The sequence below is a fragment of the Cyclopterus lumpus genome, chromosome 15, assembly GCF_009769545.1.
Source record: "Cyclopterus lumpus isolate fCycLum1 chromosome 15, fCycLum1.pri, whole genome shotgun sequence".
In the NCBI taxonomy this organism is placed as follows: Eukaryota; Metazoa; Chordata; class Actinopteri; order Perciformes; family Cyclopteridae; genus Cyclopterus; species Cyclopterus lumpus.
This window is the reverse complement of record NC_046980.1, coordinates 4,792,880-4,805,712: the sequence shown is the minus strand read 5'-3', so window position 1 is coordinate 4,805,712 and position 12,833 is coordinate 4,792,880. Positions and strand designations below refer to the sequence as shown.

At 43.0% G+C, this 12,833-nt stretch overlaps 1 protein-coding gene across 1 annotated transcript; it reads right to left on the bottom strand.

The window, feature by feature from the left end:
- Positions 1-3,343: 3,343 nt before the first annotated feature.
- LOC117743992 (solute carrier family 22 member 7-like) lies at positions 3,344-12,610 on the bottom strand. Its single transcript, XM_034552030.1, has 11 exons — positions 12,519-12,610; positions 11,751-12,151; positions 11,086-11,189; positions 10,727-10,881; positions 10,330-10,498; positions 9,914-10,037; positions 6,469-6,569; positions 6,133-6,347; positions 5,841-5,949; positions 4,966-5,172; positions 3,344-4,314 (listed from the first exon to the last, which is right to left on the bottom strand). Exons 2-11 carry the CDS (start codon positions 12,129-12,131, stop codon positions 4,239-4,241), a joined length of 1,641 nt encoding a protein of 546 aa, XP_034407921.1. The 5' UTR covers positions 12,132-12,151; positions 12,519-12,610; the 3' UTR covers positions 3,344-4,238.
- Positions 12,611-12,833: the final 223 nt, after the last annotated feature.

Below are 12,833 nucleotides of genomic sequence, written 5' to 3'. Positions count from 1 at the left end.
TTTTGTTTTGTTTAAAAAACTGCGCAAACACCAACTCCTCTTCAACAACATAACAAACAATATTATTAAAACACCAACATTATTTAAAAGCGTCTAAGTCTCCAATGTGCTTATAAAAGTGGAACTCAAGCCAGAGTCTGGCCGTGATGTTGCAGAGCCACACTGCCCTGGCCTCCTGCCCCTGAGATAGTCTCTCGAAGGTCACAGAAGGGGCACTGGCTCAGGACAGAGGGATTAAGAACAGAAATAAAAGCATTGCAGGCGACAGCACCGTGTAACATCCTCCACGGTGGGCCAGGTCCACCTTGTCCCAGTCTCTCTGACCACACAGTGGGAAGCCTGTTGCACAGTCCGGACCTGTTTGTGCTCTTGACACGTGTAATGTTTCTGGGTGTGTCGAAGCAAGCAGGGGGCCGGTGAGTTCCCCTAGCCCTGGGCTCAGTGAGATCTCGAGGGAAAGGGTCTGCAGGGTCCGGCTCGATTTCTCCTTGGCTGTAGTCCATGAGGAGGCTCCTCTCCTTCCCTGTCAGCCTCTGTCTCCACAGCTCCAGGAGCCTCCTCGCCACCCGGACGGAATGCAGACCCAGCAGAACGCCCAGGGCCGGGGGGTCGCTCAGCGTCGGCCCCACTGCATCTACCAGCTGCTGTAGGCACAGGGTCCGTGACCTCATCAGCGCGACTCTGATGAAACGGCATAAGCCGAAAAACTCACTAAAACCAGGTAAAACCAGACCTTGCAGGCTAGAGCGTATCTTGATGAGGAGGGGCTCCAGGGAGTGTGCATAGAGCATCCCGGACAGAGCACAACCCTGCCGGACCCCTCTACCCACTCTAAAAGGAGCACACAGACTGCCGTTTATCTTCAGCACACTCTCAACCTCATTGTACAACACCTTGATCTTAGCTATGAAGCCAGCGCTGAACCCAAACCTCCCCAGGACTTTCCAGAGGAAGTTGTGTTCAACGCGGTCAAAAGCCTTTTCCTGATCTAGAGAAATCAGACCAGTGTTAATACCCAACGAGCCGGAGACCTCCAAAACATCCCGAATGAGGTAGACATTGTCTACCATGGACCTGCGGAGTACACAGTAGGTCTGGTCCCGATAGCTTCCCTCAGCCTGGCGGCGAAGACTTTGGACAGAAGCTTGTAATCCACACACAGTAGAGACACAGGACGCCAGTTTTCGATGTCCTGCAGGTTTCCTTTCTTTGGCAGCAGGGTTATTACTGCTCTCCGGCAGGACATCGGCATGGAACCAGAGGCCAGACTTTCGTTAAAAACATCTAGGATGTTATTAGAAAATACATCCCAGAAGGCCTTCTAAAATTCGGCAGGGAGGCCATCAATGTCGGGAGCACGCCGTCCCTGCATGTCCTGCAAGGCGGCCTTAAACTCTTGTAGGCTTATGGGCCTGTCGAGCTCCTCATTAGTCTCCTCAGAGACCTGAGGCAGCTCCCCAGAGAACCCCTCCATTAATGCTCCCTCCTCCCTGTAGTCACTGGTATACAGGGAGGAGTAAAAGTCCACCGCTCACCTTCTGATCTGGCTTGGTTCCACAACTGGCTGCCCTGCGTCTGTTAACAGTGAGTGGATTACCCTCCTCTGCCCACTCTTCTTCTCCAGGCCGAAGAAGAACCTAGAGGGAGTGTCCATCTTCTGTGATGGTCTGGAATCGGGACCTGACCAGTGCACCCTGAACTTTAGGACTTCAATATGTCCTCCACCTCCCGTGGACTCACTTAAACTCTCTAGGTCCACTATATCAGTCTCCAGGTCCTTCATAGATCTGGTTATGTCTCGGGTGACGTTGAAAGCATGCTGCTGACAAAGAAGCCTAATCTCAATCTTACCACGGTCCCACCACTGCCTAAAACTGCTAAACTCACTCTTCCTTAGCCTAAAATCACACAGAAATGAATAAGAACCTCTCTAAAATTATTATCAAAGGTTAAAACTGAATTAAAATGCCAATATGCGCTCTTGGGTAAAATGTTTCTAATAAAAACATGACATAAAAGCAAAGAATGATCAGTAAAAAAAATCTGTCAAAATATTTAAATGGTGCTTAAAAACATAAATACGGTCTAACTTGGTTGAGGAGATCCTTTCCTCTCTACAGTGGGACCATGTGTACTCTCGGCAGTCGGCATGCATCCTTCTCCACACATCCACCAGGGCATGAGAATGGACCAGCTGGCTCTGTGTGATTACGGCCTTTTAATTCATTTTCTGTACAGTTAAAATCCCCACCCAAGAATAAAAAATCCTCCGAGGCACAGCCATTTAAAACATCATTAACTTTCTGTTAAACTTTCTCTGCACCGGTTGCTGGAGCATACACACTGATAAAAACAGTAAAAAGGTTGAACTGTGCTTTAACTAAAAACAACCTCCCCAAGATGATGTGTTTGACCTCCAGTGAGACCGGGATAAAAGACCTGGAGAAGAGGAAGCCCACTCCTCCACCGAGGTTTGTGTGGTGACTCAGGAGGACTTCCCCTTCCCACTCCCTCCTCCAGTCGGCCTCGTAGGTGCTGTCGCTGTGGGTCTCTTGTAGGAAGAGAACATCAATACCTTTCATCTTTTTAAATTCAGAAATTGATGTTCTATTCTTAACATCTCTGGCTCCGGTCACATTTAAACTTCCCACTCTAAAAGTATTCATTAAAAGAAAGATGTTAAAAATAAAACAAAAATAAAAAACAATAAATCTATTAAAACACACATGGAGCTTTCGCCACCACCCTTATTATGTTTTTTTTAGTCTAAAACCCGGTGAGGCCAGACTACTCCCTCCGGCTCATATGGTGTCTGGCAGAGGTATAAAATAGACTTACTGTAGGTCAGGAAAGAAGTCTGCAACTTTGACTCATTTCCTCCCTTTTGTTTTTTGTAAAAACATTCTTATTTTTTCAGCAGTGTACATCTTTTGCTGCTGACTTTTACTTAAAAACACAGGAGCATCACTGCTGTCTGACACCTCCTCGTCACTGCTGTGCATAGTTGGCAACCCCTATGGTAATACAGAGTGTGATAAAGCACGATAACACATTTTAATTGAATGAATGTGGCAATATGGCTGAAATTCCAAATGACGTCACAGAATATGATAGGTCACAGTGTGCAGAATACAGGGGGATTTCGGGAGGTCTGAGAACCCTTGATTGACACTTTAGACCCCCCTGAAAGCCCCAACAGATACTTTTTGGTGGGTTTCTGAAACAAATCTTTAAAGAATGCTTTGTCACTTAAAGTTCCCCATGTCCACCAGTATTTACTACTCAAAGCCTTTATTGTCAAAAATGGATTCAAAACAATTGGTGGTATTTCCTCAGATATTGCCATCGAATACTCGTCTGTTTCTGGTAAGGCCTTCTTCTGCATGCGTGGCGCTGTTCCAAATGGTCCACAATGCTAATTGAGTTTAGAGAACCTCTTGTTACCCCACGCCACCTGAACCAATACAAGGTTACACCCGGTAAAGGACAAAGGAGACATAAATAGTACATGAGATCATAATTTAGTTACAAGGACACACAAGTGTGTGAGAGGCAAGTGTGTGTATTCGTCTGCAGGGCATACGTAGAGATGTTGCGTGGTGTTGTGCGAGTGGCCTTATTGTTAACGAGATTAGCCTTGATGATGATGTGTGTGCAAAGCATGTCGGCCTTCAGCCTAATTGATTGCCTTGGCTTGCGTCAACTAAATCTTGTATATCGGATACTGAGTCCGTCAGACTTCCGGATACAACAAGTGTTGGCGTGTAGTCTTGAACACCGGCTGTTCCTTTGACGCAGATGATGAACTAATTCCACTCATCCCGAGTCCGTACCTATCACACAGAAATTCGATAAAGGCGGGATAATGCTATAATAATAACAGCCCGTGTGAAAGGTACAAACAAAAGGTTTCACTCACAGAGATCTGTTGACCCACGTGAAAGGGTTTCTCTCTCCACACTTAAATCAGGGAACAGAGAAAATATACTCAACTAAAACTATTTACCTTTCCAGCACCTTTATATAAATACATTCTCTTCAATATCTGATTGCATCTTTATGTTTACAAAGCATCCAAACGTGTTTTGACCCATTTTCTAACAAACAGCAGTGATGACAACATTTTCTATACATGATAACAACGGGCTCATCGCCGCTGTTTACACCTGTAAAGGCAGTGAGTACATAGCCGCTCTGTATGTTGTGTGTGGACATGAAACAATGGTGATGAAACACTGCTACATGTCAGTCGTGCTCTTCAATTCCAGGATATCAGCTGGAGACTCCGCGGAGTGAGAGGAGACCTCCTTTCCTCTGAGATGAAAGGAAAACAATTCGAACGTTTCTATTGGTGACACGCTTGACACATGTGTGACCCATATTAAAACCTTTCTTGTACAGACACATGCATATAAACCAATGGGCCAATCACATTCCTCAAACTGGAAAAAAGGGACAAGGGGGGGGGGGGGGGGTTCCAAATAATGCACCAAGGTGACATGACTCCTTTTCTGCGTAACTCAAGGAGTCTTCATTTTTATTTAAAAAACGCAATTCTAAAACACTCACTGGGTTTGATTGTACATGTGTTTATATTATTGTGTCCATACACTTTTTTTTTTATACTCCTGATTCAAATGTTTAATGTAGAAATGGATAGCAATTTTCTAAAAACTCTCAATATAAATACTTAAATAGAGATATTTGATTTGATCTAATAAATATTATCTGATTTGTGTTAGTATGATAAATATTGTATATATGATCAATATGTTTATTATTATTATAATGCCTAATCCAATGAAAATGCCAAGTTGATTATGGGCCGGCTGCGTTATTAGAAAAATATCAGAAGCGAAACATAATTCAGAGGTCTTTGCTGCTCATTCTGCATACAACCTCCAGATGTCGCCAAAACGTATTCAAATTGTACACATCGTGGCGTTCACCTATCCTTTTACCAACCTCGTTTTTTCGACGTCCTCGATCGTCTCCGGCAGCCTCACGTTCAGCGTCTCTGGCAGCAGCAGAGCCGCCAGGCCAGAGCCGATGGCCACGGTGCAGATGATGATCTGAGGAAGAACGGACCACACGTCCACCAGCAGCAGGACGAGCGGCGCCACGGTCACGCCCAGACGACTCATGAAGTTGCTGTAGCCCATACCGTTTTGTCTGGAGAGGCAGAAGATAGATAAATAAACTTTGTAATTAGTCCTCCATCGTCGTTACGCAACCATGTCTGTGTCTGCAGACAGGAAATGTTCAGAGCTTTTCAGTTTAAAATATGTTTTCTACCAATGAAATGGAGATCTAAAAGGTTAGAAGGTGTTAACCTAAATATTAGATTACAACTTAAGGGGAAGTCACAGCTTTTTTACAACATTTGTTTACACAGTTTTGGCCAATTTTATACCTCACGTCCGTTCCTTTCTCATCATTTCCCGACACCTTTGACTGAGTTTAGACGAATTGGATGAAAGTACTAATTTATCAGATTTTGGTGGTTTAAAGGTCAAAGGTCAAGGTCATGGTAAACACGTCTTTCAATTTCCGTAAATGTGATATTTCAGGAACACCAAGAAGGAATTTATTCATATTTGGACTCAAGGATGAACTGATTCAAATTTGATGGTCAAATATCACACTTTTTTTAACATTAACTAAATAATTTGTGCTATGACAATTTCACACACATCTCTACTTGGACAAAAAGAGGACATTTTGGAAAGAGTTCCTACCGACATGATCCAAGGGTAAAGAAAATGTACCCTCATATGAATGATGAGCACAATAAGGCCGTGTCAATGCAGCAGCTTAATGCAGCTGTGACAGTAACCAACCTGACAACTGTGGGGTAGAGCTCGGTTGTGTAGAGGAAGACGGTCGTGAAGGCAGATTCCGACAGGCCTTTTCCAAGGACGGCGACAACAACACGCACATGCCACAGATCTACGGGGAGGTACAGTCGATGCAGCATGCGGCACAAGATGAGTGTGTAAAACGTTCATCTAGCTTCAATCAAAAAGGAGACTGCTCATGCCAGTTCACGGTGTCGCATACAAAATAACGTCCACATCGGCCCGTGTGTGTCACTTATGTAATTTCTGTCAAATGTAAAAAGGCAATAATGACCTCGTGGTATAAATATGTTGACGACGATGCTGATTCCGGTCAGTAACAGCGTGCCTGCTTGGCACTTCTTCCGTCCGAAGATGTCGAGACAGAAATAGATCACCAGCTTAGCAGGGACTTCAATGGCAGCGTAGATGAAGTGTGTGAGGTAAATGTTCAAACCAAATCCACCGATGTTCAAGCTGATTGCATAATAGGTCAATGCAACTCCAAACCTGCATAATCATTCACGAGCAAAAACAAAAGCATTACTTATTATGTTTCTGTATCTGGATGGGTCTCCTTCCATACATCTATATTTCTCCTTGTCGTCGTATTTTTCCAGGTAGTACCCACCACACAATCCCAGTCAGTAGAGTTAACCGTCTCATCTTGGGCGTCTTGATTAGGTGAAGGTATGTGTAGCTTTTGTCTTGCTTTTCCGTGTCGGAGAGTGTCTGTTCAGAAGCAGAGAGGGAATGTTAAAGGGTGGGTTCACATTTTATGGTCAAGCAATTCACTTTAGTACAATTTCCTCCATCTGTTTTTGCCAGACAGCGTTGTGACTGAGGGACTGCAACACTTGTTCTTCAGTCCCTTTGGAAGATACGTTCTTGATTTGTCTAACAGAACGCTGAAGAAACGTGTCAGCTTCAAGTGAACTTTACAATCTGTTTCGCTCCTTCAGAGGAATGTGGACTGGGCAGTAAATTAAATATCCAATTAATTTTATTTAAAAGACATATTATGAAAGTATTCTTAGTTGTATTATTTCATACATTCTACAGTCCACTGGCCAATGTAAGAGAAATAAGTAGCTACCATGCCACTGGCCAAGGTAAGAGAGTAATAAGTAGGCTACCATGCCACTGACTATAGTAAGATAGAAATAAGTAGGCTACTATGCCACTGACCAATGTAAAATAGAAATAAGTAGGCTACCATGCTACTGACCAATATAATAGAGTAATAAGTAGGCTACCATGCCACTAGCCAAGGTAAGAGAGTAATGAGTAGGCTACCATGCCACTGACCAATATAATAGAGTAATAAGTAGGCTACCATGCCACTAGCCAAGGTAAGAGAGTAATGAGTAGGCTACCATGCCACTGACCAATGTAAGATAAAAATAAGTAGGCTACCATTCCACTGGCCAAGGTAAGAGAGAAATAAGTAGGCTACCATGCCACTGGCCAAGGTAAGAGTAATGAGTAGGCTACCATGCCACTGACCAATGTAAGATAGAAATAAGTAGGCTACCATGCCACTGATCAATGTAAGAGTGAAGTAAGTAGGCTACCATGCCACTGGCCAAAGTAAGAGAGTAATGAATAGGCTACCATGCCACTGGCCAAGGTAAGAGAGTAATAAGTAGGCTACCATGCCACTGGCCAAGGTAAGAGAGTAATGAGTAGGCTACCATGCCACTGGCCAAGGTAAGAGAGTAATGAGTAGGCTACCGTGCCACTGGCCAAGGTAAGAGTGAAATAAGTAGGCTACCATGCCACTGGCCAAGGTAAGAGAGTAATGAGTAGGCTACCGTGCCACTGACCAAGGTAAGAATGAAATAAGTAGGCTACCATGCCACTGGCCAAGGTAAGAGAGAAATAAGAAGGCTACCGTGCCACTGGCCAAGGTAAGAGAGTAATGAGTAGACTACCGTGCCACTGGCCAAGGTAAGAGAGTAATGAGTAGACTACCGTGCCACTGGCCAAGGTAAGAGAGTGATAAGTAGGTTACCGTGCCACTGACCAATGTACGATAGAAATAAGTAGGCTACCATGCCACTGGCCAAGGTAAGAGAGAAATGAGTAGGCTACCATGCCACTGACCAATGTAAGATAGAAATAAGTATGCTACCATGCCACTGATCAATGTAAGAGTTAACTAAGTAGGCTACCATGCCACTGGCCAAGGTAAGAGAGTAATGAATAGGCTACCATGCCACTGACCAATGTAAGATAGAAATAAGTAGGCTACCATGCCACTGATCAATGTAAGAGTGAAGTAAGTAGGCTACCATGCCACTGGCCAAAGTAAGAGAGTAATGAATAGGCTACCATGCCACTGGCCAAGGTAAGAGAGTAATGAGTAGGCTACCGTGCCACTGGCCAAGGTAAGAGTGAAATAAGTAGGCTACCATGCCACTGGCCAAGGTAAGAGAGTAATGAGTAGGCTACTGTGCCACTGACCAAGGTAAGAATGAAATAAGTAGGCTATTATGCCACTGGCCAAGGTAAGAGAGAAATAAGAAGGCTACCATGCCACTGGCCAAGGTAAGAGAGTAATGAGTAGGCTACCGTGCCACTGGCCAAGGTAAGAGAGTAATGAGTAGGCTACCATGCCACTGGCCAAGGTAAGAGAGTAATGAGTAGGCTACTGTGCCACTGACCAAGGTAAGAATGAAATAAGTAGGCTATTATGCCACTGGCCAAGGTAAGAGAGAAATAAGAAGGCTACCATGCCACTGACCAATGTAAGAGAGTAATAAGTAGGCTACCATGCCACTGGCCAAGGTAAGATAGAAATAAGTATGCTACCATGCATCTGGCCAAGGTAAGAGTGAACTAAGTAGGCTACCATGCCACTGACCAATGTAAGATAGAAATAAGTAGGCTACCGTGCCACTGACCAATGTACGATAGAAATAAGTAGGCTACCATGCCACTGGCCAAGGTAAGAGTGAACTAAGTAGGCTACCATGCCACTGGCCAAGGTAAGAGAGTAATGAATAGGCTACCATGCCACTGGCCAAGGTAAGATAGAAATAAGTAGGCTACCATGCCACCGGCCAAGGTAAGATAGAAATAAGTATGCTACCATGCATCTGGCCAAGGTAAGAGTGAACTAAGTAGGCAACCATGCCACTGGCCAATGTAAGAGAGTAATGAATAGGCTACCATGCCACTGACCAATGTAAGAGAGGAATGAGTAGGCTACCATGCCACTGGCCAAGGTAAGATAGAAATAAGTAGGCTACCATGCCACTGACCAATGTAAGAGAGGAATGAGTAGGCTACCATGCCACTGGCCAAGGTAAGATAGAAATAAGTAGGCTACCATGCCACTGGCCAAGGTACAGTAAAAGAGAAAGAAGTAGATTACTCACTTGTTAAGTTACCTGTTCACCTTTGTATTGATTTACTATTCAACTTATATCGTTATGAATTTTTCTGTGCAGAACTTTATGTACAATAATTTATTTAGACTCTTTACCTGTGTACAACTGGTTTTAATTCTATATTTTTGCTTTTATAGTGTACATAGGCCTAATGTGTGATGCTATTCATATGTGATGAATATTTTCTTGCTGATACAAAGCCAAAGTTTATGGGCTGTTAAGTCCCATTAATAATATATATATAACCAATCAAGTTGTTGTCTTGTAAGAGCTTTGCTTAGTTCCACTGACATTATGTGACTGTTCTTCCTTTTTGTGGGGTTCACCAGAGCTTTGTGTACATTATATATCCCAAACCCGAATGCTCCACTATACCAAATTGTGAGAAAATGGAAACTACAGAAAAAAGTATTTCATATATTTTAAATACAAAATACATCTATTGTATTTCTTTTACATTTTTTGCCACCAGTGTTTTGTATTTTATTTTAATACATTTGAGGGGTATTTTGTATTTTGTATCAAAATACATTTTGATGTATTTTTGCCCATCTCTGACTTTGACTGGTAAATTGGCTAAGCAACACATGCACTGCACCATTTATTTATTTTTTATTTAATCATTAAATATTTACAGATATTACCCCATAAAAAGCCATTAAACATCAAGCTCAAACTTACCTCCAGTAGAACATTGGATGACACCTTTGGTCTTTTGTTGAACTTGGCACATTTTTCCAGGTAAAACTGAGCCTTTTCCACTTTCCCATGAGCCAAAAGCCAGCGAGCAGATTCAGGAATCCACCTGCAATTATATTAAAATTAGTTAATAATCAGTGGATACTTTAATTAGTACATAAATGAAATAGCACTGACAATAACTGGTAAGTGGTAGACCCACTGATTTTGGATTGAGTCAGTGAATGGTACTATTTCTTCTCATTTTCATGTGTAGTTCAAAGTATCTTCAGCCTCCAGCAAGTTTAAAACAAACACTGCTTTCTTTAGTGATACTTGACCTAAGGTGAGCTCCACAGGGTGAAATGTCCATTTTCATTGTTCATTTGAAAGAAAACACAAGTATGTGTTTTACTTGCCACCAGGTCAAGACCGCAAAGCCCAGTGGAGCTGTGACCACCATGGTCAGTGTCCGCCAGTCATTTATCAGGTAGGCCAACCCGGCCAGCAGCATGTTACCTACAGACCAGGACAGGCTGCCAACCACTCCGATACATGCCCTGTGACGTGTGTCGACCCACTCAATGCCTGCAAGGTGAGGGAAACGCCATGATGAATTAGTAATGATAATGATAATTCAATGATTATTTCTGTTTTATTTTCATTTCACTGGGAGTTTGCTTAAACATGTGTGATCAGATAAAGACGTGCTTGTTTGGACCTTGAACTTCTCAAATCTTAAACCTGCAAAAGCGGATTATCTGGCCTAGCATTGCATCATCTTTCAAGCCGGAGAGCTCAACTTAGTCAGCTCACCGATTACAACGACATTGGCGATGATTCCTGTCAGTCCGAACCCGGTGAGGAATCTCAGCACCGCAAACACAATGTAGGAGTTTGCAAACGCGCTGGCGAAGCCAAACACGATGGACATGACGTACGAGGCCAGGAGAGTGTTCTTCCTCCCGTACCTGCAAGTACGAGTGGGAAGTAGATTTAAGATACTAATGTTGGTGACACAGCTTTTACAGGGAAATTATTGCCTTCAGGGGCCTTCTGCCACTGAGCAGATAGCAGAAGACAACCTTCTCCCATGTGCATTGCCCATCCGAATGTTCCCTTTAATATTGTATATGTATAAGTATATGCAAAAAATATGGATGTTGTTCACATACTTATCACAGAGGAATCCAAAAGTAATGGCCCCTATCATCACGCCAATAAAGAAGATTGAGCTTGTGGTTTGTGTCAGGCTCTTTCTATCACAGACAAGGTCCCACTGGAAGAGCAGATCACAGAAAAGGTTGTTCAATTATCTATTGGGATACAGGTTTTTTATCCTAAATAGGGTGTCATTAACAGAACATGATGTTTAACTTTATTTATTCACATATTCATTTTGGGGCAAATATTAATGCATAACTGTGCTGGCGTGTGTCTTGGGAACAGGTGCAGACGCAGAGTTGACTAAAAAGCTGTAAAACAAGTGTGGTGTTGAAAGAATGACCTACTTTTTGAGATAAAAGGAAATTGGGATAAGTGGATCATTTATATGAAGTGAGTTGCAGAAAAAGTAATTGTTTATATATTATCATCAACATAACTGGTCCATGGCAATATTAAAAAGGAATGCATTGACTTGTTGGTTTGTTTAAAAACTGTGTTTACAATTCAAAACAAATTTAGACTGGGTTTTATTTGATTTTCAAACAATAAGGCATCATAAATAATGCTATTAGATCCACCTGCACTGTTTTGGGGAAAGACAAATTATCTGCTGTTTAAAAGCGTTTGGCTGACTGAAATGATGAACAGACAGTGTAAAAACAAATAGCCGTACCTCAGTTGCTATGGTGGAAGTGAAGGTGGAGTTGTCGTACACCCATCCACTCCGACACTGAACGGTCGACAGGTTGCCGGCGTCCGAGCTGTTGGCCAGGAGCTGAAACTGAGGCTCTGTAAACATCTCGCAGGATTTCGGGGCGCCATCTTCTCGCACCGGGAGGCCGACGGTGAGTCTCTGCTCCCGAGTCAAATTTCTGAAGAGTCCTCCGCCGCCCAGCGTGCTGATGTCACAGCGGTGAGGAGGCGACGCGGCGATGAAGTTATTCAATAAGAAGTGGCAGGGCAGAACCATTCGAGGGACGAACAGCAGGACCATGAAGGTGATTTGGAAAGGCCCGAAACCGCCGATTTCCTCCAGGATATTCTCAAACGTCATCTTCACCGAGCCTACGGTTTCTAGAAGAACACATTTAGAATCGCTTTATGGTGACAGAAGTAAAGCAAGAGGTAAATCAACTGTTTGGATCCCTGGTCCAGTGGTTCTCAAATGGGGGGTACGTGAAGGCACTCCAGGAGATTTAAAAATATATATATTTAAAATTAGCATCCATTCAAAAATCCTTTAAAAATAGTTATTTAATAAATCTAAGTGTAAGTTTGTAAACTGAATTTTATATATTCGGTATTAAATCAGGCACGGCGCTGTATATTACATCTTTTTTTCAAACCCAAAATGCTTCGCCGTGGTTAGGGGGTACTTCCCTAAGAAAAGGTTGAGAACCACTGCCCTAATCAATGCAATTAAACAATTTCAATCACTCACCTGCATAGAAATCTGCAAAGGATTGATGCACTATTAATTCTGCACTGCTGTTCTGATTCAGCTCTCTGTGGAGTTCTCTGTCCGCACTGTACTTTTCCTTTGGCGAGCATGGACTAAATTCAGGTCTTGCAGCTTTTTCTATACCGAGCCAACTTGATCATTGACATCCAGGTCACCTTTGGACACTAAGATGTTGAATAGATTACCAATCGAACTGTCTGGATGTGAAACACGGAGCTTTGTGTATTTTATTTCTGCCGCTCTTACTGATATTAACTAAAATGATGGATACAGAAAACATTGAAAAAAAAGCAC

Coding starts and splice junctions, on each gene's coding strand:
- LOC117743992 (XM_034552030.1), bottom strand. CDS start 12,131: ATGACGTTTGAGAATATCCTGGAGGAAATCGGCGGTTTCGGGCCTTTC. Junction 11,190..11,750: donor CTTCCACCATAGCAACTGAG/GTACGGCTATTT, acceptor CTGCTCTTCCAG/TGGGACCTTGTCTGTGATAG. Junction 5,173..5,840: donor CTCTACCCCACAGTTGTCAG/GTTGGTTACTGT, acceptor CTGCCTCTCCAG/ACAAAACGGTATGGGCTACA.